We start from the raw sequence: 22706 nt of genomic DNA, 5'->3' as shown, positions 1-22706 counted from the left end.
GCATAACTCTCTCTCACAGGAGGATCTACTCCAAGTGAGAGCTCCAAGCCAGAAGAACTGACTTCAGGCCCTTTTCTCTTTTCTTTTAAAGACCTTTTTTCTTGCGTCACTTCCCTTTATCTTTATGTCTACCAATCACAGCCAACACTCTGCCCTAAGGCCACCCAGAAGGCAGTCAGTCGATTCTGATTTGTCACTCACTCTTTCACACGTGGGTCACAGACCTCCCACTCAGTGTGTGAGATGGGTGTTTTTACCTTTTTTGATTAAATCCAAAAATGGGTAGATCTCCATACTTAACTTTTAAGTACTGTGTTTACCCTTATGGGGATTAAATCTAAAAATAGATGGGATAACAATTTAATCTTCACAATTAAGAAAGAGCTAAGTACCTTCATTGTTACAATCAGGGGAGAGCCTAATCCAATCTTCACACATACCATCATATCATCTGCAAAGAGCAATAGTTTAGTCTCCTTATTGTCTACTTGAATTCCTTCAATTTCTTAGTCTTATCTAATTGTTACCACTAGCATTTCTAGTACAACATTAAATAATAGAGGTGATAATGGGCATCCCTGCTTCACTGCTGATTTTATTGTGAAGGTTTCTAAGTTATCCCTATTGTAGATGGTATTTGTGGATGGTTTTAGATACATATTATTTACCATTTTAAGGAAAGCTCCATTTATTCCTCTGCTTTCCAGTGTTTCTTTTTTAAATAGATGTAGGTATCATATTTTGTTGCAGAATTTTTCTCTATCTACTTAAATAATCATATGATTTCTGTTAGATTGTTATTGATATGATTCATTATGCTTATTTTTTATCTAATATTAAATCAGCCTTGCATTTCTGGTATAAATTCTGTCTTGTCATAGGGAATAATCCTTGTGATATATTGCTGTAGTCTCTTGCCTAGTATTTTATTTAATTTTCGATTTTTGCACCTTATATACATTAAGGAAATTGTCCTATAATTTCCTTTCTGTTTTTCCTCTTCCTGGTATAAATATCAGCACAATATTTGTGGCATAAAAAGAATTTGGTAAGACTCTTTCTTTTCCTTTTTTGCCAAATAGTCTATGTTGTATTGAGATTAATTGTTCTTTATATGTTTGAAAGAATTCACTTGTGAATCTATTTGTTCCTAGAGATTCAGATCATTGATAGTTTGATCAATTTCTTTTTCTGAAATAGGATTATTTAAGTATTCTATTTCCTCTTTTGGTAATCTAGGCAGTTTATATTTTTATAAATATTCATATATTTCACTTAGATGGTCAGATTTATTGGCATATAATTGCACAAAATAGCTTGTAATGATTGCTTTAATTTCCTCCTCCTTGGTGGTATTTTTCATACTGATAATTTGACCTTCTTCTTTACTTTTTAAAATTTTATTTAATTAGCTGATTTAGAATAGTTTTCCATGGCTAGAAGACTCATGTTCTTTCCCTCCCCTCCCCCACCATATCTGACACACAATTTCACTAGGTTTAACATGTGTCATTGATCATGATCTATTTCCATATTATTAATATTTGCACTAGGGTGATCATTTAGAGTCTACTTTCCCAATCATAGCTCCATCAACCAATGTGATCAAGCAGTTGTTTTTCTTCTGTGTTTCTTTTCCCAAAGTTCTTCTTCTGGTTGTGGATAGGGTTCTTTCTCATATGTCCCTCTGAATAGTTCTGGTTCATTGCATTGCTACTATTAGAGAAGTCAGTTACATTCGATTATACCACAGTGTATTAGTTTCTGTGTACAATGTTTTCCTGGTTCTGCTCCTCTCGCTCTGCATCACTTCCTGGAGGTCGTTCCAGTCTCCATGGAATTCCTCCACTTTATTATTCCTTTTAGCACAATAGTATTCCATCACCAACATATACCACAGTGTGTTCAGCCATTCCCCAATTGAAGGGCATCCCCTCATTTTCCAATTTTTGGCCACCACAAAGAGCACAGCTATGAATATTCTTGTACAAGTCTTTTTCCTTATTCTTTCTTTGGGGTACAAACCCAGCAGTGCTATGGCTGGATCAAAGGGCAGACAGTCTTTTAGCGCCCTTTGGGCATAGTTCCAAATTGCCTTCCAGAATGGTTGGATCAATTTACAACTCCACTAGCAATGCATTCATATCCCAATTTTGCCATGTCCTCTCCAACATTTATTACTTTATTGTCATGTTAGTCAATCTGCTGCTAGGTATGAGGTGGTACCTCAGAGTTGTTTTGATTTGTATTTCTCTGATTATAAGAGATTTGGAACATTTTTTCATGTGCTTATTAATAGTTTTGATTTCTTTATCTGAAAATTGCCTATTCATGTCCCTTGTCCATTTATCAACTGGGGAATGGCTGGATTTTTTGTACAATTGATTATGTCCTTATAAATTTGAATGATTAAACCTTTGTCAGAGGTTTTTGTTATAAAGATTTCCCCCCAATTTGTTGCTTCCCTTATAATTTTGATTGCATTGGTTTTGTTTGTACAAAAACTTTTTCATTTAATCTAATAAACTATTTATTTTGAATTTTGTAATTTTTTCTCTCTTGCTTGGTCTTAAAATCTTTCCTTTCCCAAAGATCTGACAAGTATACTATTCTGTGTTCACCTAGTTTGCTTATTGTTTCCTTCTTTATGATCAGGTCATTCACCCATTCTGAGTTTATCTTGGTGTAGGGTGTGAAATGTTGAGCTAAACCTAATCTCTTCCATACTGTTTTCCAATTTTCTTCTTTCCTTTTTAAAACCAATTAACCAATACTCTATTTTGTTTTTTCAAAAAACCAACTACTAGTCTTATTTATTACTTAAGTGCTTCTCTTGCTTTCAATTTTATTAATTTCTTCTTTGATTTTCAGAATTTCCATTGAGATTTTTAATTGGAAATTTGTAATGTGTTCTTTTTCTTATTTTTTAATTGTAAGCCCAATTCATTTATCTACTTTTTCTATATATTTTATTTAAGGGTTTAGAGTTATACATTTCCCCCTAAGTACTGCTTTGACTGTATCCAATAAGTTTTTGTATGTTGTCTCCCCATTGTCATTCTTTAATGAAATTATAGATTGTTTCTATAATTTGTTCTTTGATCCACCCCTTTTAAAAATTATTTAGTTTTTCCTATTAATTTTCCATTTGTTTTTCCATGGACCCCTTTTGATTGTAATTTTTATTGCATTATGATCTGAAAAGATGAATTTATTGTTTATTTTTTGCATTTGGTTGTGAAGTTTCTGTGCCCTAATATACCTTTGGTTTTTGTGTAGATATCATGTACTGCTGAAAAGAAAAGTATATTGCTTTCTATTCCTGTTCAGTTTTCTCCAGAGATTTATCAATGCTAACTTTTATAAAATTTCACTGACTTCCTTCACTTCTTTCTTGTTTATTTTTTGTTTCAATTTATCTAGATCTGAGACTGGAAAGTTGGGGTCCCCCACAAGTATAGTTTTACTGTTGTAAAAATTAAAATTAAATCTCAAATAGTAAAAATACTATATTTTAGGAGATTTATTAAAGATCATTTGAAATAAAGGAATAAAAAGGATACAAAATAAAGACCATGTGCCCATGGCCAATCAGCCCCATGCTTACCACCACCATGCTTGCCAACAGGAAGGAAAAAGAGAGAAAGTAGGACTGCCCACTCAATTTATTCCCTGTCTACAGGAAGTTTGTATTGACAGGAAGTCAATGGGCTCCTGGGAAATGTAGTTCTTTTTTTAAGGTAACAGATTTTCAATTATACATCCCCCTTAATGATCATTGGAAGACTTGTCTCCCCAATTGATCATTTAACATAATCAACTTTTAAATTACAGTACTTTGGGTATAAAAGGGAAAAGAACAAAGCAATGATTGCTAGGCGCATTGACAAAAAGCCAGTGGGGGGCAGTCCCCTTCAACATAAGAGTATACATACAAAACAAATTTGTGCAAACCCATACAGTTCAAATCCCCACATCTCAAAGTTCACTCTGGATCTTTTGGTGCAAGTGTGTGGTTGGTGGAGGTATCTTTATGGTGCCTTCTCCAAACAGTTCACATTCTGGATTCAGAGAAGAAACATGTTTCCTAACCTAAAATTACTCTCAAAAGAATTTAAACTTCGCATTTTAGAATAATTATACATCCCCCCTGAAGAGGGTGATTGAAAAACACAGGGAACACTTAGGGATGCATGACTGAGTTATGAGGTATATGATTCAATTAGCAAGAGAAATCAAAAACATAAAAACCCAAATAAAAGAGAAAAGGTAACTTCTGAATGAAATATAGACTATCAAAGTCTTATGTGTAAAAATTCGAAGTAAAGGAAAAATAAACCTTTAACAGGACCTTGAATCAGGGCCCAATTAAAGTGATTTTAAGCAATTATGCATTTACCCAATCAGGACCACAGAATGTTTGTCATACTACAAAAAACAGAAAAGGGACTAGATTGTTAGGAGCAATGGGTCAGGATGGAGCCAGAATAATCAATGTCATGTATTTGATATATAGAGTGTGTGGTTCAAGGAAGTCCTGCATTTAACACATGTTAAACAGCCACAAACTTGAGTCTCACACTTGATCACGCCCTTGCACTCTTTGCGCAGGAAGTCATCAATCCACCTAGGATTGTTTTGGTCTCTATGACCTTGTGCTAGATTGGCACTATGCAAGTATCTTTCTGCTTCCTTGGCACTGTGCAATGGCTCTTTTTGTATTCCCTTCTCCTGGAATAAGACAAAATCATTAAACACAAGTCTCATAATTTTTTTTTAAACAATCAATGGCATCATTTTTATAGTCAAAAGATTTTTGGGTATGCATTGATGTTAGGGAAAATGTATTTTAAACCTTATTACTGCAAAATCAAAAAAGTTTAAGAAAATCTCAGTACTGTTGACATGTGCTTCAAATACAAAAAGGAGAGAAAAAATAAAACTGAAATAGTATATTGCACATGCAAGCAAAAACAATAATAAAATGTTTTAAAAATAAAAATCATATAGCTTACAATCAGTGATACACTGTGTCAGCTAAGGAAAGGTAGAATACAAAGTTTTTTTTAATCAAAAATGAGATCCATTTCTTCTTCATACTTGGCCATGATCCACTCTGTGTGCAAATGATTTTCACAAAGTAACAATTTTATAAAGAACAGTAGTACAACAGGTCATGCTATTGTATCAAAATCCCCAAAGTTATAATAGCCCATTTAATGACAATAGCAAACAAACCCACTATCATTAGGATTCACATGTCTGCTGTGTGACATTCAAAACTAATGGGTACTTGTCACAAGTTTTTAAGGTGTAACAACCTTTCAACCTTGGCTGAAATATTTTTTTAAAAAATATTAACTGCCATCATTACAAAAATGTGGCAGAGGAGTCTAGAAAAGACCAAGCCTCTATACTGTTGATGTTGGGTCTAAAAATGTCTCCAAGAATATAGATCATTCTGGTGGAAGGGTAGAGTAATCTGAAGAGATACAAATGAGAGATGCTCCCTCTTGGGAGCCATCCAGGGGTACCACACCCTGGGAACAACTTCCCAGCTCCTCTGGTCTGAGACTGTTATCTCCCATCCATTCATATTTTTATGAATGCGGAGGTGGAGATTATAATAGCACTTCACTTCATTTACTAAAATGGACTCTTTACCTCTTGTTAAAAATATCTCAGAGGCAGGCAAAATGATCAGTCAGAGTTGTTGAAAGAAAAAAATCTAAAAATCATGTCTGAAGACTCCCTAAAATCAATTTGAGATATTTAGCTCATTAAATTCTTCAAAGTTTGTTAGCCAGGTTGAGTCCATCCATCATCTATCATCCATCATCTATGTGACACTTAAGAAATGCAAAATGGAAGAAAAAGCTGTTTATAGGATTTACAATATTTTGTTCAGTATAGTTATAGGAGGAAAGTAGCAGAATATATCTAATAGTTAAAACACAGTAGATTAAGCTGATTCAGTGTAACAGGATATTATTAAATACATTAATATATTAACTTAAAACAACAAAATTAAGCTGTAAACAAAACAATCAGCAAAATGAAATAAAATACAGAGACTTTCATAAAACAATGGAGTCTGAAAAGGTTTAAAATCTTCACCTCCAGTCTCTTTAAAGTTCCTTTCTCTATCTGTTCAGATTCCTTTTGTAAGAGTTCTGGTATTTACCATAGTGAGGGAGAACATGGGTTTGGGGAATCTCAAACTGGATGAATCTTAGAGACTGGGCAGGCCCAAATGGCAAAGGGTTGTAGGGAGATGAATTTTCCCCCTGAATCTTGGGCAAGATAATTGAAAGGATCAGTGGTAGAAAGAAAAAACATCCTAAAACTGGAAGCTATTTGAAATAGGCAGGGTACTGCTCTTTCATAGAATGTACCATGCTTGCAATTTTACTTGTTGTTTGGAAGATTAAACTTCTTTCCCCTTCCCTCTTGAGGTTACCTGCCACATGGAAGGTAATTACTGCCTAAGGAAAGCACACCCCAGTTTTTACCAGCTGCCCTGATAGTGGCTCCAAGGTCTCCTAGCTTCTCTGCAGCAGCAATCAGCAGTGCAGCAGAATCAACAACAGTGGTCAGGGTCAGGAGGATCAGGAGATTAAGAAAAGGAGCAGGAGCAGGCAGTATCAGCAGCAGCATTGGGAAATGAGGAACATGGGCTCAAGGTAAGAGTCCCTGGCTAAGTCCCTCAAACTAAAAACAGCTAGGCCAGTATAGAGTGAGACCAGGCAAAAAGTAGGGAATAAAAAAATGGCAGAAGCAGTGTAGCAGCTCCAGAGAGAGTTCAGAGTTCTCTCAGAATTCACGAGGGGGTTGGGGATGGGGGATGAAAAGCTGTGGTAGGAGAAACATGGCTTAAAAAATTTATCTAGGCTATCTTAAAAAATTGAGAGTTTTTCTCCAACTTCTTGGTTTGCCATCAATGTAAAAATTAAAATTAAATCTCAAATAGTAAAAATATATTTTAGGAGATTTATTAAAGATCATTTGAAATAAAGGAATAAAAGGGATACAAAATAAAGACCATGTGCTCACGGCTAATCATCCTCATGCTTACCACCACCATGCTTGCCAACCGGAAGGAAAGAAAGAGAAAGTAAGACCACCCACTCAATTTATTCCCTGTCTACAAGAAGTATGTAATGACAGGAAATCAGTGGGCTACTGGGAAATGTAGTTCTTTTTTAGGGTAACGGATTTTCAATTATACACTGTCTTTTTCTTCCTGAAGCTCATTTAATTCTCCTTTGAAAATTTGGAAGATGTTCTATTTGGTGCATATATATTTATTACTTCATTATCTGTAGTAACTTGTATCAAGATACAATTTCCTTCCATATCTCTTTCAATTAGATCTGTTTTTGCTTTAGCTTTGTCTGAGATCATGATTGCTCCTCCTGCTTTTTTTACTTCAACTGAAACATAATAAATTCTGCTCCAGCTTCCTCCCTCTGTGTGTGCTTCCCTGCCTCAAATGTGTTCTTTTAAACAGCATAATTAGGATTTTAGTTTTTAATCCACTCTGCTCCTCGCTCACTTCCATTTCATGGGTGAGCTTATTCCATTCACTTTAACATTTATGACTGCTAACTGTGTGTATTTCCCTCCATCTTATTTTCCCCTTTTGATCCTGATCTTTCACTCCGTCCCTCCTCACAATTATTTTGCTTTTAATCACTGCCCCCCATTTACGCTGCCCGGCTATTACCACCCACCTTCCCTTTTCTTATTCCCCTCCTATTTCTCTAATGTGTAAGATAGGATTCTATACCCATTTGAGTTTGGTTGTTATTCCCTCTCTGAGCCAATTCCAATCATTGTGGGTCACCACCTTCTTCCTCTCCTCCATGGTAATAGGATTTTTATGCTTCTTTAGGTGATTACCCCATTCTGCTTTTCTCTTCCTTTTTCTCTCAGTGAAATCCTCTTTTTCACTCTTTGAATTTTTTTTGCATATCATGTCATCCTAAAAAGTTTATTCCTGAACCTTCTTTTTTTAAAAAAATTGTTTCTTTTTAAAACCTTATCTTCTGTCTTAGAATCAATACTATGTGTTGGTTCCTAGACAAAAGAGTGGTAAGCACCAGGCAATGGGAGTTAAGTGATTTGCCCAGGGTCATACAACCATGAAGTGTCTGAGGTTAGATTTGAACTGATGACCTCCAGTCTCTAGGCCTGGCTCTCAATTCACTAAGCCCCCTTCCTGCACTTTCTGTCTATGTATAATCCTTCTAACTGCTCTGATAATAAAAATTTTAAGAGTTCCAAATATCTTTCCATAGGAATGTAAACAATTTGACCTTATTGAATCCTATACATTTTCTCTTTCTTTACCTTTTTATGCTTCTCTTGAGTCTTGTATTTGAACATCAAATTTCCTATTTAGGGTCTGGTCTTTTTTATCAGGAATGTGACTATAGGTTAATAAGAGTATGGAAAAAGGTTTATAGGAGAGCGGAGAGGATTTAGAAAGCCCTAAAGTATATGTAAAGTCTTAAATATATATATATATATAATAAAATAAAGATGATGCCATTTTGTGGATTTTCACCTATCATAGGGATTTCTGACCTGTAACTCCCACAATAGGTGAGGGATCACTGTACTCAGAAAGACCTCCAGGAACTGATGCAGAGTGAAATGAGCAGAAGCAGGAAAACATTGTACACAGAAACTGATACATTGTGGCACTGATCAAGTGTACTTGACTATGCTACGAAGAACAATGCAATGAACCAGGATAATGTTGAGGGACTTATGAGAAAGAATGCTAGCCATATCTAGAGAATGCACTGTAGGAGCAGAAATGCAGTAAAAGACATATGCTTATCACTTGGTTCTATGGTTAAGGATTTGGGGTTTTGGTTTTGAAAAGATTTCTCTATTATAAATATGAATAATATGGAAATATGTTTTGAATAATAAGACATGTATAAGCCAGTGGAATTGCTTGCCATCTCATGGAGGGGGAAGGGAAAAGGAGAGGAAGAGAACATGAAACGTGGAACCATGAAAAAAATATTCTAAAAAGTAATTAATTTAAAAAAAAGAAAGCATATGCTCAGTTTTGCTGAGTAGGTAATTCTAGGTTGTAAACCTACTTCCTTTGGCTTCTGGAATATCATATTCCAAGCCTTCTGATCTTTTAATGTGGAAGCCACTACGTCATGTGTAATCCTGACAGTGGATCCATAATATCTGAAATGTTTTTTGTTATCTACTTGAAGTATTTTTTCCTTGGCCTGGGAGCTCTTGAATTTGGCCATAATATTTCTGGTAGTTGTCATTTGAGGATTTATTTTAGGAATGTATTGGTAGATACTTTCCATTTCTATTTTACTGTGTTGTTCAAAAATATCTGGGAAGTTTTCTTTGATAATTTCTTGTAATGTGACATCTATCTAGCCTTTCTTTTTTCTTTTCATGGCTTTCAGATAGTTTGAAAATTCTTACATTGTCTCTCTTGGATCTGTTTTCCAAGTCAGTTGTATTTTCAATGAGATATTTCATGTTTTCTTCAATTTTTTCATTCTTTTGATTTTGTTTTGTTTCATGATGTCTCATGAAGTCATTAGCTTCTAGTTGCACAATTCTAATTTTGAAGGCATTATTTTGTTCAGTGACCTTTTGATCCTCCTTTTCCATCTGGTCAATTCTGGCTTGTATTGCTTTCATTTCTCTTCTTTAGTTTTCCTCTGCTTCTCTTAACTTTTGAAATCCTTTTTGAGCTCTTCCAAAGCCTGAGCCCAATTAATATTTTTCTTTGCCGTTTTGCATGTAGCTCCTTTGATCTCACTGTCCCCCTCTGAGTCTGTGTCTTCCTCATCTTTGAGTCCATGATAATTTTCTATGGTTAGATGATGGTGGGTTCTTTTGGGGTTTGGCCATTTTCCCATCCTTTTTCTTGACTTTTACTTTTATCTTAATGGTGGGCTCTATTCTCAGGGTAGAAGGGGTACTCTCTTAAACTTCAGTTTTTCCTTCCTGTCAGTCTCAGTGCTAGTTCTGAGTTTCTATAAGTTTCAGTTCTTCCAAGGTGCTATGATGTCCTGTGAGCTGGGAGCTCTGAAAGTCCCTCCCCACTGCTGATTCAGTCTCTCTCAGGGCCTTCTGATGGCTTTCATGGCTCAGGGCATTGTGATCTACCTTGTGCTGGCACTTAGGACCTCCCCTCAGACTTGGGCAGGTGTTCCAGGCCTCATTCTGAATTTATACCATCGAGGTTCCCTTTGAACTGCCCTGTACTGAGGTTGGGGTCCTGGGCCTCTGCTTGGACTGCCTAAGCCCACCACAGACTGTTCTGGGCTTGAGCTTGGGGCCTCACTGCAGGCTTGTGCTTGAACTCGGTACTTCAAGGGATGGATGTGGGGTGTTCTGCTGTTGGCCTAGGCAGGGTCTCAGGGTCTAGATGTTGGTTTGGGCCCAAGTTCAGAATCTGGAACAGTTGATGTGGGGTGAAGGCTTGCTGTGGGCTGAGCTCTCCTCTCACCTCAATGAACCAGACATCCTCTGCCTGCCTTTCAAGTTGTTTTCTGCAGGAAAATGGCTTCACTCTGTCTGCTTGTTGGTTTTGTCATGCTAGTATTCATTGTGAATAAGGTCGAAGCCAGATTGTAAGAGACTAAGCAGACACATCTGGCCTCAGACACTTCCTAGCTGGGTGACCCTGGGCAAGTCACTTAATCCCATTGCCTAGCCCTTGCTGCTCTTCTGTCTTAGAACTGAGAGTAAGACAGAAGGTAAGATTTTTTTTAAATGAGGTTAAGCTGAGAATGAGAGAAGAGGAAGTGGGGGTGCCTGTTATAGATGGCCTTTTCAGCCCCTTTGAGGATTTAGCTACAAAGGGCAGAGGCTTCCCACCACTGTTGCCCAGTCAAGCCCCAGGTAGCCAAAGGCATGGGGACTGCAGGCTTTTCTTGGAGGTCTTGGGAGATGAAGAATCAGTCAGAGGCTGGCCTTCTCCCTGGAGTCTTCCTATTCCTGGGGAGACAAGGAAGGGGTAGAGGAAAGAAGCATTTGTTGTGCACTTCCTCAGTGCCAGGCACTATGCTAAGCCCTCTTTACAGATAATCTCCCATTTGATCCTCACAGTAGCCCATGAGGTAGGTGCCATTATTATCCCCATTTTAGAGTTGAGGAAATAGAGGCAAACTGGTTAAGTGACTGGCGCTGTGTCACACAGCTCAGAAGTGTCTAAGGGCAGATTTGTCCTCAGGGCTCCTGACTCCGGGTGCCCTCATCTGCTTCTTCCTGCTGTGGGCCACATTTTTCAGGTAAGACAAAGAAAACATGATGCTTAGAGTGGTCCCCCTGGCCCCTTTTGGACAGCTGCTCCATCCACCCTCCAGAGTGAGGCTCCGCAGACCCCAAGATCTTTAGAGCCATTCATTCGGTGCTTCCAAGAAGCCCATTGACAGGACGATGACCAGTGAGACTGCGGTCCATAAATGTGATGGAATGTGCCTGTGCATAATGAAGAGGATGGATGCCAAGAAACCTGGGAAGCCTTCTGTGAACAGATACAGAGGGAAGGAATCGGAGCCAAGAAGACCCTACACTCAATGGAGTAGCCGCCACACGGAAGCACTCAAACGGAATGCTGCTGCACTCAAGCAAGGGAAAGGAGCAGACGGCTGTCCCAGTGACTTTAGCCCATTACCTGCAATGTGAATTGCTCCGTGTAATGGCGGTCTGGTGCATGTGCTTGACTGCTACCACCTCTTTCTCCTGGAGGACACTGGGAGAACCCTGATGACATGTAAGAGAAGAGTCTTGGCGAGCCGTGGAAAGTGGTTAGATCTCCTGAATCTGGTTCAGTTCAGCCAACCGCGTGCTTGAGGCCTCCATCCATCGCAGCCATCTGGTAGCTCCTGTACCAAGCATAATTAGCATCTGTAGGTCAGGGATAGGACATAGGCACGTGGCCCCTGAACAATAGGCCCGCGTCTGGGACCAGGGAGTGAATGAGGGCCAGAATTCAAACCAGACGATTTTCTGGGCTGTCAGATTTCTTCACTAATAAAGTCAGAGCAGTTTCTGAGGTTAAGCCAAGGCCACAGCCCAGGACTTCGACGACTCTTCTTTCTGGGCCCCTGTAGGAGCAGTTCCCGGAATGCTGGTCGTAGGCCCTGGGCTAGAAGCCCGGCTGTGTCCAGCAGAGTGTGAGGGGAGATGGTGAACCAGGTGGTGGGGTGATTGGAACTGCCTCTTATCTCTTTCTCTCGTTCCCCTGCTTATTGCACCAGCTAGGCTGCTTGTCTGCCACACCCCCACCCCCACTCCCTGTGGGAGGCATTTGGCTAACCATGGATGGAACTAGCCCTCTCTCCATAGCATTTGTTAATGGTTATGAGGACTGAGGTAGAAGTAGGATGAGTGGAGCATTATGGGAAGTGAGGCCTCCTGTGCCTCCCTGAGGTATTCCAGAACCTAGAGGGGCAATTCCAGGCCTGGGTTTGAAAGTGGTTCCAGAGCAAAGGTGCTAGGTTTCCAGGTTTCCTGCTGCTATCTCGACTCCAGGCCCCATCAGCTGTGTTTCCCCCCACTGTTGGGCGCCCCTCCCTGGCTTTATTCCATTTAACTACTCTCTTAACACTAATTAACCTTTACAAGAGGATAGTTACCTCAAAGATAGAGCAAGAACAAAGCATAAATCACACACACACACACACACACACACACACACACACACACACACCCCTTGGTGCGCATTCCTTCCTCTAGCACCTCCATATTTGGGACAGTAGCTCCGAAGGTGGCTCTTTCCTGCATATGGCCTTGGTGCCTCTGAGTTCTTGGCCATATACAGCATCGCTGCCCAGTTAGACCTCCCCAGCTTCTCCTGGCCTGGCTCCCAGTGGTCATTCCATGCTTCCTGGGGCATTGATGCTGGGCTAGCTGAAAAACCCAGCTTACCCATAACCTCACTGACTCCCATAGCTCTCTCTGACAAGTTAACCAGTGGGAGACACACTGCCTGCACTCTGAAGAGGCCCATCCCAGAGGCTTCCCCTCTTCAGGGTTCTCTCTCAGCAGGCTTTTGGGAATGCTGTCCCCCATCACATCCTGAATAGACCAGAACCAGTTATATTTTGTCTCTATGGCTCCCCAGGCTCCCCAGAGTACTTCCTTTCATGTCATCGAAGCCCTCCTGAAAGTGGCCTCCTCAACGTCTCCGTGGGGAGAGACAATCTGAGTCCCTGGGTATGTGTACCAAAGAACCCCCGAGTCAGGACATCTGTCTCTACAAGGTCTGGGGTCTGAGCTCTTAAGCTAGGGCTAGCCATCTCCATCAATGAGAACACCTTCTTTTTTATTTTACGTTTCCATGCTTCCATAGTTCATGTTCTCCCCCTCCCCTCCCCGAGCTGACAAGCAAACCTATTTCCATATTATTCATTTTCATAATAGAGTTGTCTGAAAACCAAAATCCCACATTGTACACCCAGATAAACCAGCAATCCGTCCCATGTTTTCTTCGGCATTTCCGCTCCCACAGTTCTTTCTCTGGGTGTGGATAGCATCTTTCTCATGAGTCCCTCAGAGTTGTCCTGGATCATTGTTTTGCTGTTAATAGCAAAGTCTACTTATTTCACTGTTCATCAGTTCATGGGGCTCTTTCCAGTTCTTCTAAAAATCAAGCAGTTCTTCATTCCTTTCCCCGATCGAGGGACATCCCAATGAGGAGACACCTTAAACCAGGGTTACAATAGCAATAACTGACTCCTACCTTGTGCTGGACAGCACTGTCTCCTACTGCTCCTTTCTCTCGAGAGTCGCGACCTGGGGCTGCACAGTACTGACCACTGAAGTCCTGTTCCCAGCCAGATGGCATTCCTGGCCCTCTTTTGCTGATGTGAAAAGGCCAAGGAGGAATGGTGGGGCCCTGAGGTATGAAGGGGCTAGTTGTGAGGGGACCGGAACCAGGAGAGCTCCATGCATCTGAAGAGAGCTGGTGGAAGGCCTCCACGTGTCTGGAGTCCACCTGGCAGGCCCCAAGTCAGTATTTCCTTCTGCTTCTCTCTAGAATAACTCAGGGCTTGTGGTCGTTCAAACCAATCTCTACCTCGTAGTGGCCACCTATCGGGAGGACATGTATGCCAGCGTATGTGTGGAGGCTGTCGAGAAGCTGGGTAAGGGGCCCCCGCATTCACAGACAGACCCCGTCATTCGTAATCACTGCCAAGAGGCTCCAGATTGGCCTTCCTCTGTTCAGCTGGGCCTCTAGGGTTTGACACACTCCACAGGCCGCTTCCAACTCCTTCACAACCTCTAATCCAGACTAACCGGCCTTTTCTCCTTCCCCAGACTTGTCCTACCCCTTCCATATGCCTGCAGGCCAAGCTGGAAGCCTTGAATGCCCTCCCTGGCTTCTCAGGAGGCTTCTTTTCCTTCCGGACTCAGTCCTGTCCTGCTCTGGACCCCTCCTTTCCCTTCATTTCTATTGACCTCCTGGAATGCGTGAGCTTTTTGGGGGCAGATAAAGGCTCATCAAGGCCTCAGTGTCCACTGAGCCCAACTTCTGCCTGAAAACAGGGGCTGCCTCCAGCACTCCCTGACAAGGGGCTGTCCGGCCTGTCGGAGGACCTCTGGGTTGGGGAGCTCACTCGCTCTCCACTGGGACAGCTGCCACTGTGGCCAAGTTGGTTCTTCTTGCCAGCTAGCCTAAAACAGTCTGCCAGGCCCCACCCTGGCCCTGGCTCTGCCTGCAGCCTGGCGGGTCCCCTCATCACTCTTCTCTTCTCCAGGGTCAGCATGATCCAGCCCTTCCTGGCCCCCCTCCAGGTTCTCAGTGACCTTTTTAATTCAATGGTCTGACCAACGACACATGATAACACACTTCCACACGTTTCCCCAGGTGATAGGCTCCAACTTGCCTCCCTCCTCCCTTTCCTTCCCCCTCGTGGAGCTGGCAGGCAGGTCTACGTTTGGATGGCCGTAAGGCCCTCAGGGCAGAGGAGGGCAGCACTGCCACCTCCTTGTTCCCTCACTGCCGCCTGGCTGGGGGTCCACTCCTACCACCAGACCTTCCTCCAGCTGCCGGGGAGAATGGCAGGTGCCGTGCAGAGACACAGCACCGTCCAGAGGGCGGGCACTAACGGGCAGGATCTGGAAAGGCCCGAGGAAGGCGCTGGAGGAACCTGGGAGCGACGAGGGGCTCTCGGGAGGAGGCTGGCATCCCAGGCAGGGAGCACAGCTAGGGGACAGCCCGGGAGGAGTGTGGAGGCAGCCCTGGACCAACAGGGACCACCCCCAAGTCTGGTGGGGCGCCTCCACGCCCCTGAGTGTCCCGGCCTCAGGGTAAGACCCAGGGCCGGACTCGCTGCAGCCTGCCAGGCGCTGGGCCACATCGCGCCACCCCGGGGCCCGTGCCGTGCCTGCGGCCAGCTGCCGCCCTCCCTGGCACCTGCCCGAGTCAGAACATCTTTCTTGTTTTCCTCTAGGTGACTACTTAAGGAAAAAGGGCAGCTAATCCCCGAGAAGACGGAACGCCTCAAGTGTCCTAAGCGGAAACACCAGAGGGGAAGGGTTGGGGTCAGGGAGAGCAGGCTTGGGCAGGGTCCTCAGGAGGGCCAGGAGGGTTGGGGTTGGCTTGGCTTGTCCAGGCTCGGGCTGGGGTCGGTCAGGAGCCGGGTGGGTGTCCGGGGCGAAGGGTAGGGTTGTGCTGTCGGCAGCGGACTGTCCAGGGGCAGGGGCGGGGCGGACATCCAAGGCTGGCGCGAGGCCCGTGGCAGGGGCAGCAGGCCTCGGCCGCAGGGAGTCGGAGGAGCCTCTCACTCAGCTTGGAGCCCCCGTGATTCCTGAGCAAAAGGCCTTTGGGCCCGGCATGGCTGGCCTCAAGCACGCGGGGCACTCTGGAGCTCGCGGGCAGCTCCCGCTGTTGGCCAGAGCGCTTCCTCCTGGCCCTACGGGCAAGGGCCGTGCAGCGGCCAGTACAGGCTGTCGACGACGATGAACGCGCTAGGAAGGGGGACTCGGGCACCCAGACGCAGCGGATCCACCGAGCGCCTCCAGGAGCCACGTGCCGGAACCAGAGGGCAGCCCGGAGGCCCTCAAGCCAGCAGCTGCCGTTTGGCCTTGTCTACACTTGGGAGGATGGGAAGCTACGTTGCCATCGAGTCCTTCCCGTGTTCCAGATCTCCAGTTCAGGCTACTAAGCGCCCTGCTCCCACGGCCCTCCAGAGGACATGTCACCCCCCTTCTCCCCATCCTCATCACCGGGTCCCTCCAGTGACTTCTCTATTCTTGTCCCTAGGAAAAGCCAGGACTTGGCAGCTTCCCGGTGAGGACGGTCTAGGTCTGCATCGAGGCTCCTGGGTCCTGGGTCCGTTCAAAGTCAAATAAACCTCTGCACCACCTTCCATGTTTGCTCACTGTGACTAGGGGGACCATTGGAACCAGAGCCCACAAGTGCCAATGTGGCCCGCCTGCTGCTTGGTGTCAGCCGAGAACCGTTTGACCTCCTGTAGAAGGGCCCTGGGGAGGGGCAGACCAGGCCCAAAGAGGCACACCAGGGCTTGGAGTGCTGGTGAAGACCAGGAATTCAGAGAGCTTAGAACTGCTGGTAAACCTATGGCACATATGCCGAAGGGGGCTCCCTTCCCCCTCTCCACATGCTCCTGAGGACATTTCTCCCATCACCCTTCTGTCCAGCAGCCCAATGAGAGCGCTTCCTCCCTCCCTTGTCTGGGGTAAGGCACGGGGCTCACATGTGGCGTGAGGCACTCGTTCTCTAAGGTCTTGAAAAGGTTCGCCATCACTCTTCTAGGACATGCAGCCCATAAACCCAGGGGCCACCTAGAGCGCCTTAAAGAGTATCCCTAAGGGCTGATCTGCTCTGCTCCTCCTGGGGTCCTCAGGGCACTTTCTGGTCCCCATCTCACCTCTCTAGGGTCCTGGACATAAGAAGATAAGAGTTTGAATGAAGAGATTGGGCATGGTTAGCCTGAAGAAGAAAAGGCTTCAGGAGAGAAAAAAGAGGCAGGATGGGTGTCTGGGAGCACTCAATATGGGAAGGCCGCTCTAATTTTCTTGTCAGGAAAACCTAACATTTGAGCTGTCCCACAGGGGAAGGAACTGCCTCAGAGGGGGTCAGCTCCCTTCTTTGGAGGTCTTTAAGGTGACACTGGACAACCACTGGTGAAGTCTCTGCTATTAGGAGATTTCTGTCCAGGTGCTGAGGCCCTTCCCATTCAGAGATGCTGCCTCATGTCCCTAGTGTCCCGGCCAGCGCCTCACATGTGGTCGGTCCTTCATAAATGTTCCTTGGGCTGGGTTCGAATTCTGGTACTCCATGTAACTTGGGAGAGAAATGGCTTAGTCTCTGGGACTCACTTTCCTGGTCTGTCAAGGAGATGACCTCTGAGGTCCCTTCCAGATCTAAATGAGTTGGGTTCTGTCATCTCCTTCTCAGGACCTTTTCCTGCTTCAGTATATTCAGTGTATGGGGTGCTCAGGGAGGGGTAGTATCTCTGGTATGGAGGGCTTGTCGTGCCCTCCTAGGGCAGCTCTCCAGCCTCTGACCCCCACCTGACACCCAGCTCTCACGTGTGGCTCCCAGTAGCTGCTAGCATGCGGCAGCGGCCACACCCCGGGCAACAGCTTCAACAGGCCAGCTAAGCCTTATGAGGGCAGCCATCGGGTCATCGCCGACCCCTGGTGAACCAGGGCTTTGCTCACCCAGCATGTGAAGACTGCTTCGGCCGAGCAGGAGGAAGAAACCAACAAGAAGGTTCAACGGCTGAGAGGGCGACGCAGCAAAGCACTGTGGAGTGCTCAGGGCGTGTTGGAGCACAAAGGACAACACGGCCATCCAATGCAGCTGAGGAAGTCTCCATGTAATGACTTTTCGTGCCAATGGGCCCAGGCTTCCAACGCCGAGAGAGTGGGACTGTCTCTGTGCATCGGCTTTTCCACTTAAATCTCCTTCACGCACAAGTGTCTGTGTGCACTCATCTATCCTGACCCCGTCCACCCTCTGCCACATGAGGGTACACCGTAGATGAAAGTGCACAAAGCCAATGGTCATTCTCGATCACCGAGAGACTACCACTAGAACTAGAATCTTCCTAAAGCATGGGACTAGCCCTGCTGCCCCCTTGCTCCAGCATCTCCCTGGCCTCGGGGCCCGTTTCCCATGATTCCCCTTCCCCTACCCCACTTTGGTCTGGGCCCGGACCCTGAGCTGCTGCTCGGTGATTTCATGCTTCTTTTCTGGAGTCCTGCAGGCAGCCTCTTCCTTTGTGGCCCACCATTTTGGTGTCCCCAACTCCAGGCAGCCTTCTAGGGTTCCCTCAGTCAATCAGCAAAGATGGAGAGGCCTACTCTGCCCTCTGGCCACTCCATTCTATTGGGAGACAACAGAGAGAACCCTAGCAAGAGAATGGTAAGGAGAGACGGTGCCAGGTGGCTTGTCCTTGTCCTCCCCACAGCCCTTCGCCCCCACTGGATGACAAGAAGCCTGTCTAAAAGTCGTATTGCAAAGGGGAGTCTAGAAGTCCTGGACAAACTGTCCCATCGGGGTCCATGCAGCTGAGTGCTCCCAACTGGAATCCGTGGTTCTGCATCTCCAGATTCTTCCCCTCTGTCACCCCAATCTTTCACCTGGGTCTGTCCCCCCTGAACCCTGAAGTGGGCTCGAAGCCTCCCTCCACAATGCCTTTGCAGTCTTTGCTGGTGAGTCCCCAGAGCCGGGCATCCCTGCCCCATTTCATAATTCCGGGCATCATCGAGCAGAACGGCACGGAGGCTGCCCCGTAGTTAGAGACCTCTGGAAAGGCTTCATGGAGAAGGTGGAGAGGAGCCACATTCTGGGACTTGGAGATGGTGGTGGCCTGTGTGGGAAGAGCAGAGGCCAGGCCAGGCTGCTTGGACCACAGGAAGAAAACTGGAAAGGTAGGAAGGGCCAGATTGTAGAGTTCCCAAATCAGTGTCTTTGTGCAAAGGCTTCTCAATGTAGGGCAGTTATCCATTGGACAGCCTGTGATGCTCTTGGGGTCTTGTTTGATCATCAGTTCTTCCCTTATGCACAGCTCTGTCAGGTCAGCTCTTCCTTGCTCTCTCAGATTGCTCCATGCCATGTTTCTGCCATCCTGTCTTCCATTTTCCCAGTCCTGGATTGCCCCCAATTTTGGATCTCCAGGTGTGCTGGGGGCCGGAGGCTCCTGTGGGCAGGTTTACACTGGGCTTCATTCCCTGCCTGTGCACTCTGCTGCTTAGCCATGCCCAGATTGATTGGATGATGATGCTTCAGAGAGCTGCTCCAGCTCCAGGAGCTCCCTCAGAGAGCTGCTCCAGCTCCAGGAGCTCCCTCAGAGCTGCTCCAGCTCCAGGAGCTCCCTCAGAGCTGCTCCAGCTCCAGGAGCTCCCTCAGAGAGCTGCTCCAGCTCCAGGAGCTCCCTCAGAGAGCTGCTCCAGCTCTAGGAGCTCCTTTATAGAGCTGCTCCAGCTCCAGGAGCTCCCTCAGAGCTGCTCCAGCTCCAAGAGCTCCCTCAGAGCTGCTCCAGCTCCAGGAGCTCCCTCAGAGCTGCTCCAGCTCCAGGAGCTCCCTCAGAGCTGCTCCAGCTCCAGGAGCTCCCTCAGAGAGCTGCTCTAGCTCTAGGAGCTCCTTTATAGAGCTGCTCCAGCTCCAAGAGCTCCCTCAGAGCTGCTCCAGCTCCAGGAGCTCCCTCAGAGAGCTGCTCCAGCTCCAGGAGCTCCCTCAGAGAGCTGCTCCAGCTCCAGGAGCTCCCTCAGAGCTGCTCCAGCTCCAGGAGCTCCCTCAGAGAGCTGCTCCAGCTCCAGGAGCTCCCTCAGAGCTGCTCCAGCTCCAGGAGCTCCCTCAGAGAGCTGCTCCAGCTCCAGGAGCTCCTTTATAGAGCTGCTCCAGCTCCAGGAGCTCCCTCAGAGCTGCTCCAGCTCCAGGAGCTCCCTCAAACAGCTGCTCCAGCTCCAGGAGCTCCCTCAAAGAGCTGCTCCAGCTCCAGGAGCTCCCTCAAAGAGCTGCTCCAGCTCCAGGAGCTCCCTCAAAGAGCTGCTCCAGCTCCAGGAGCTCCCTCAAAGAGCTGCTCCAGCTCCAGGAGCTCCCTCAGAGCTGCTCCAGCTCCAGGAGCTCCCTCAGAGAGCTGCTCCAGCTCCAGGAGCTCCCTCAGAGCTGCTCCAGCTCCAGGAGCTCCCTCAGAGAGCTGCTCCAGCTCCAGGAGCTCCCTCAGAGAGCTGCTCCAGCTCCAGGAGCTCCCTCAGAGAGCTGCTCCAGCTCCAGGAGCTCCCTCAGAGAGCTGCTCCAGCTCCAGGAGCTCCCTCAGAGAGCTGCTCCAGCTCCAGGAGCTCCCTCAGAGAGCTGCTCCAGCTCCAGGAGCTCCCTCAGAGAGCTGCTCCAGCTCCAGGAGCTCCCTCAGAGAGCTGCTCTAGCTCTAGGAGCTCCTTTATAGAGCTGCTCCAGCTCCAGGAGCTCCCTCAGAGCTGCTCCAGCTCCAGGAGCTCCCTCAGAGCTGCTCCAGCTCCAGGAGCTCCCTCAGAGCTGCTCCAGCTCCAGGAGCTCCCTCAGAGCTGCTCCAGCTCCAGGAGCTCCTTTATAGAGCTGCTACAGCTCCAGGAGCTCCCTCAGAGAGCTGCTCCAGCTCCAGGAGCTCCCTCAGAGAGCTGCTCCAGCTCCAGGAGCTCCCTCAGAGCTGCTCCAGCTCCAGGAGCTCCCTCAGAGTTGCTCCAGCTCCAGGAGCTCCCTCAGAGCTGCTCCAGCTCCAGGAGCTCCCTCAGAGAGCTGCTCCAGCTCCAGGAGCTCCCTCAGAGAGCTGCTCCAGCTCCAGGAGCTCCCTCAGAGCTGCTCCAGCTCCAGGAGCTCCCTCAGAGTTGCTCCAGCTCCAGGAGCTCCCTCAGAGCTGCTCCAGCTCCAGGAGCTCCCTCAGAGAGCTGCTCCAGCTCCAGGAGCTCCCTCAGAGAGCTGCTCCAGCTCCAGGAGCTCCCTCAGAGAGCTGCTCCAGCTCCAGGAGCTCCCTCAGAGCTGCTCCAGCTCCAGGAGCTCCCTCAGAGTTGCTCCAGCTCCAGGAGCTCCCTCAGAGCTGCTCCAGCTCCAGGAGCTCCCTCAGAGAGCTGCTCCAGCTCCAGGAGCTCCCTCAGAGAGCTGCTCCAGCTCCAGGAGCTCCCTCAGAGAGCTGCTCCAGCTCCAGGAGCTCCCTCAGAGCTGCTCCAGCTCCAGGAGCTCCCTCAGAGTTGCTCCAGCTCCAGGAGCTCCCTCAGAGCTGCTCCAGCTCCAGGAGCTCCCTCAGAGAGCTGCTCCAGCTCCAGGAGCTCCCTCAGAGAGCTGCTCCAGCTCCAGGAGCTCCCTCAGAGAGCTGCTCCAGCTCCAGGAGCTCCCTCAGAGAGCTGCTCCAGCTCCAGGAGCTCCCTCAGAGAGCTGCTCCAGCTCCAGGAGCTCCCTCAGAGAGCTGCTCCAGCTCCAGGAGCTCCCTCAGAGAGCTGCTCCAGCTCCAGGAGCTCCCTCAGAGAGCTGCTCCAGCTCCAGGAGCTCCCTCAGAGAGCTGCTCCAGCTCCAGGAGCTCCCTCAGAGAGCTGCTCCAGCTCCAGGAGCTCCCTCAGAGAGCTGCTCCAGCTCCAGGAGCTCCCTCAGAGAGCTGCTCCAGCTCCAGGAGCTCCCTCAGAGAGCTGCTCCAGCTCCAGGAGCTCCCTCAGAGAGCTGCTCCAGCTCCAGGAGCTCCCTCAGAGAGCTGCTCCAGCTCCAGGAGCTCCCTCAGAGAGCTGCTCCAGCTCCAGGAGCTCCCTCAGAGAGCTGCTCCAGCTCCAGGAGCTCCCTCAGAGAGCTGCTCTAGCTCTAGGAGCTCCTTTATAGAGCTGCTCCAGCTCCAGGAGCTCCCTCAGAGCTGCTCCAGCTCCAGGAGCTCCCTCAGAGCTGCTCCAGCTCCAGGAGCTCCCTCAGAGCTGCTCCAGCTCCAGGAGCTCCCTCAGAGCTGCTCCAGCTCCAGGAGCTCCTTTATAGAGCTGCTCCAGCTCCAGGAGCTCCCTCAGAGAGCTGCTCCAGCTCCAGGAGCTCCCTCAGAGCTGCTCCAGCTCCAGGAGCTCCCTCAAAGAGCTGCTCCAGCTCCAGGAGCTCCCTCAAAGAGCTGCTCCAGCTCCAGGAGCTCCCTCAAAGAGCTGCTCCAGCTCCAGGAGCTCCCTCAAAGAGCTGCTCCAGCTCCAGGAGCTCCCTCAAAGAGCTGCTCCAGCTCCAGGAGCTCCCTCAGAGCTGCTCCAGCTCCAGGAGCTCCCTCAGAGAGCTGCTCCAGCTCCAGGAGCTCCCTCAGAGCTGCTCCAGCTCCAGGAGCTCCCTCAGAGAGCTGCTCCAGCTCCAGGAGCTCCCTCAGAGAGCTGCTCCAGCTCCAGGAGCTCCCTCAGAGAGCTGCTCCAGCTCCAGGAGCTCCCTCAGAGAGCTGCTCCAGCTCCAGGAGCTCCCTCAGAGAGCTGCTCCAGCTCCAGGAGCTCCCTCAGAGAGCTGCTCCAGCTCCAGGAGCTCCCTCAGAGAGCTGCTCCAGCTCCAGGAGCTCCCTCAGAGAGCTGCTCTAGCTCTAGGAGCTCCTTTATAGAGCTGCTCCAGCTCCAGGAGCTCCCTCAGAGCTGCTCCAGCTCCAGGAGCTCCCTCAGAGCTGCTCCAGCTCCAGGAGCTCCCTCAGAGCTGCTCCAGCTCCAGGAGCTCCCTCAGAGCTGCTCCAGCTCCAGGAGCTCCTTTATAGAGCTGCTCC

At 47.5% G+C, this 22706-nt stretch overlaps 1 protein-coding gene across 4 annotated transcripts in view; it reads left to right on the top strand.

Annotated features, from left to right (window-relative positions):
• PFN4 (profilin family member 4) overlaps positions 1 to 16376 on the top strand; it is a 55384-nt gene extending 39008 nt beyond the window's left edge. For all 4 annotated transcript variants that reach the window (XM_016427181.2, XM_016427182.2, XM_016427184.2 and 1 more), the window contains exons 4-5: positions 14045 to 14150; positions 15462 to 16376. In XM_016427181.2, the coding sequence (XP_016282667.1) occupies positions 14045 to 14150; positions 15462 to 15490 (135 nt within the window). In that variant the 3' untranslated portion in view covers positions 15491 to 16376. The remainder of the gene's footprint in view (positions 1 to 14044; positions 14151 to 15461) is intronic.
• Positions 16377 to 22706: the final 6330 nt, after the last annotated feature.

This window comes from Monodelphis domestica, chromosome 1 (genome assembly GCF_027887165.1).
Source record: "Monodelphis domestica isolate mMonDom1 chromosome 1, mMonDom1.pri, whole genome shotgun sequence".
Taxonomy (NCBI): domain Eukaryota; kingdom Metazoa; phylum Chordata; class Mammalia; order Didelphimorphia; family Didelphidae; genus Monodelphis; species Monodelphis domestica.
The sequence above is the reverse complement of the archived record's forward strand: the minus strand, read 5'-3'. Positions and strand labels throughout refer to the sequence as shown.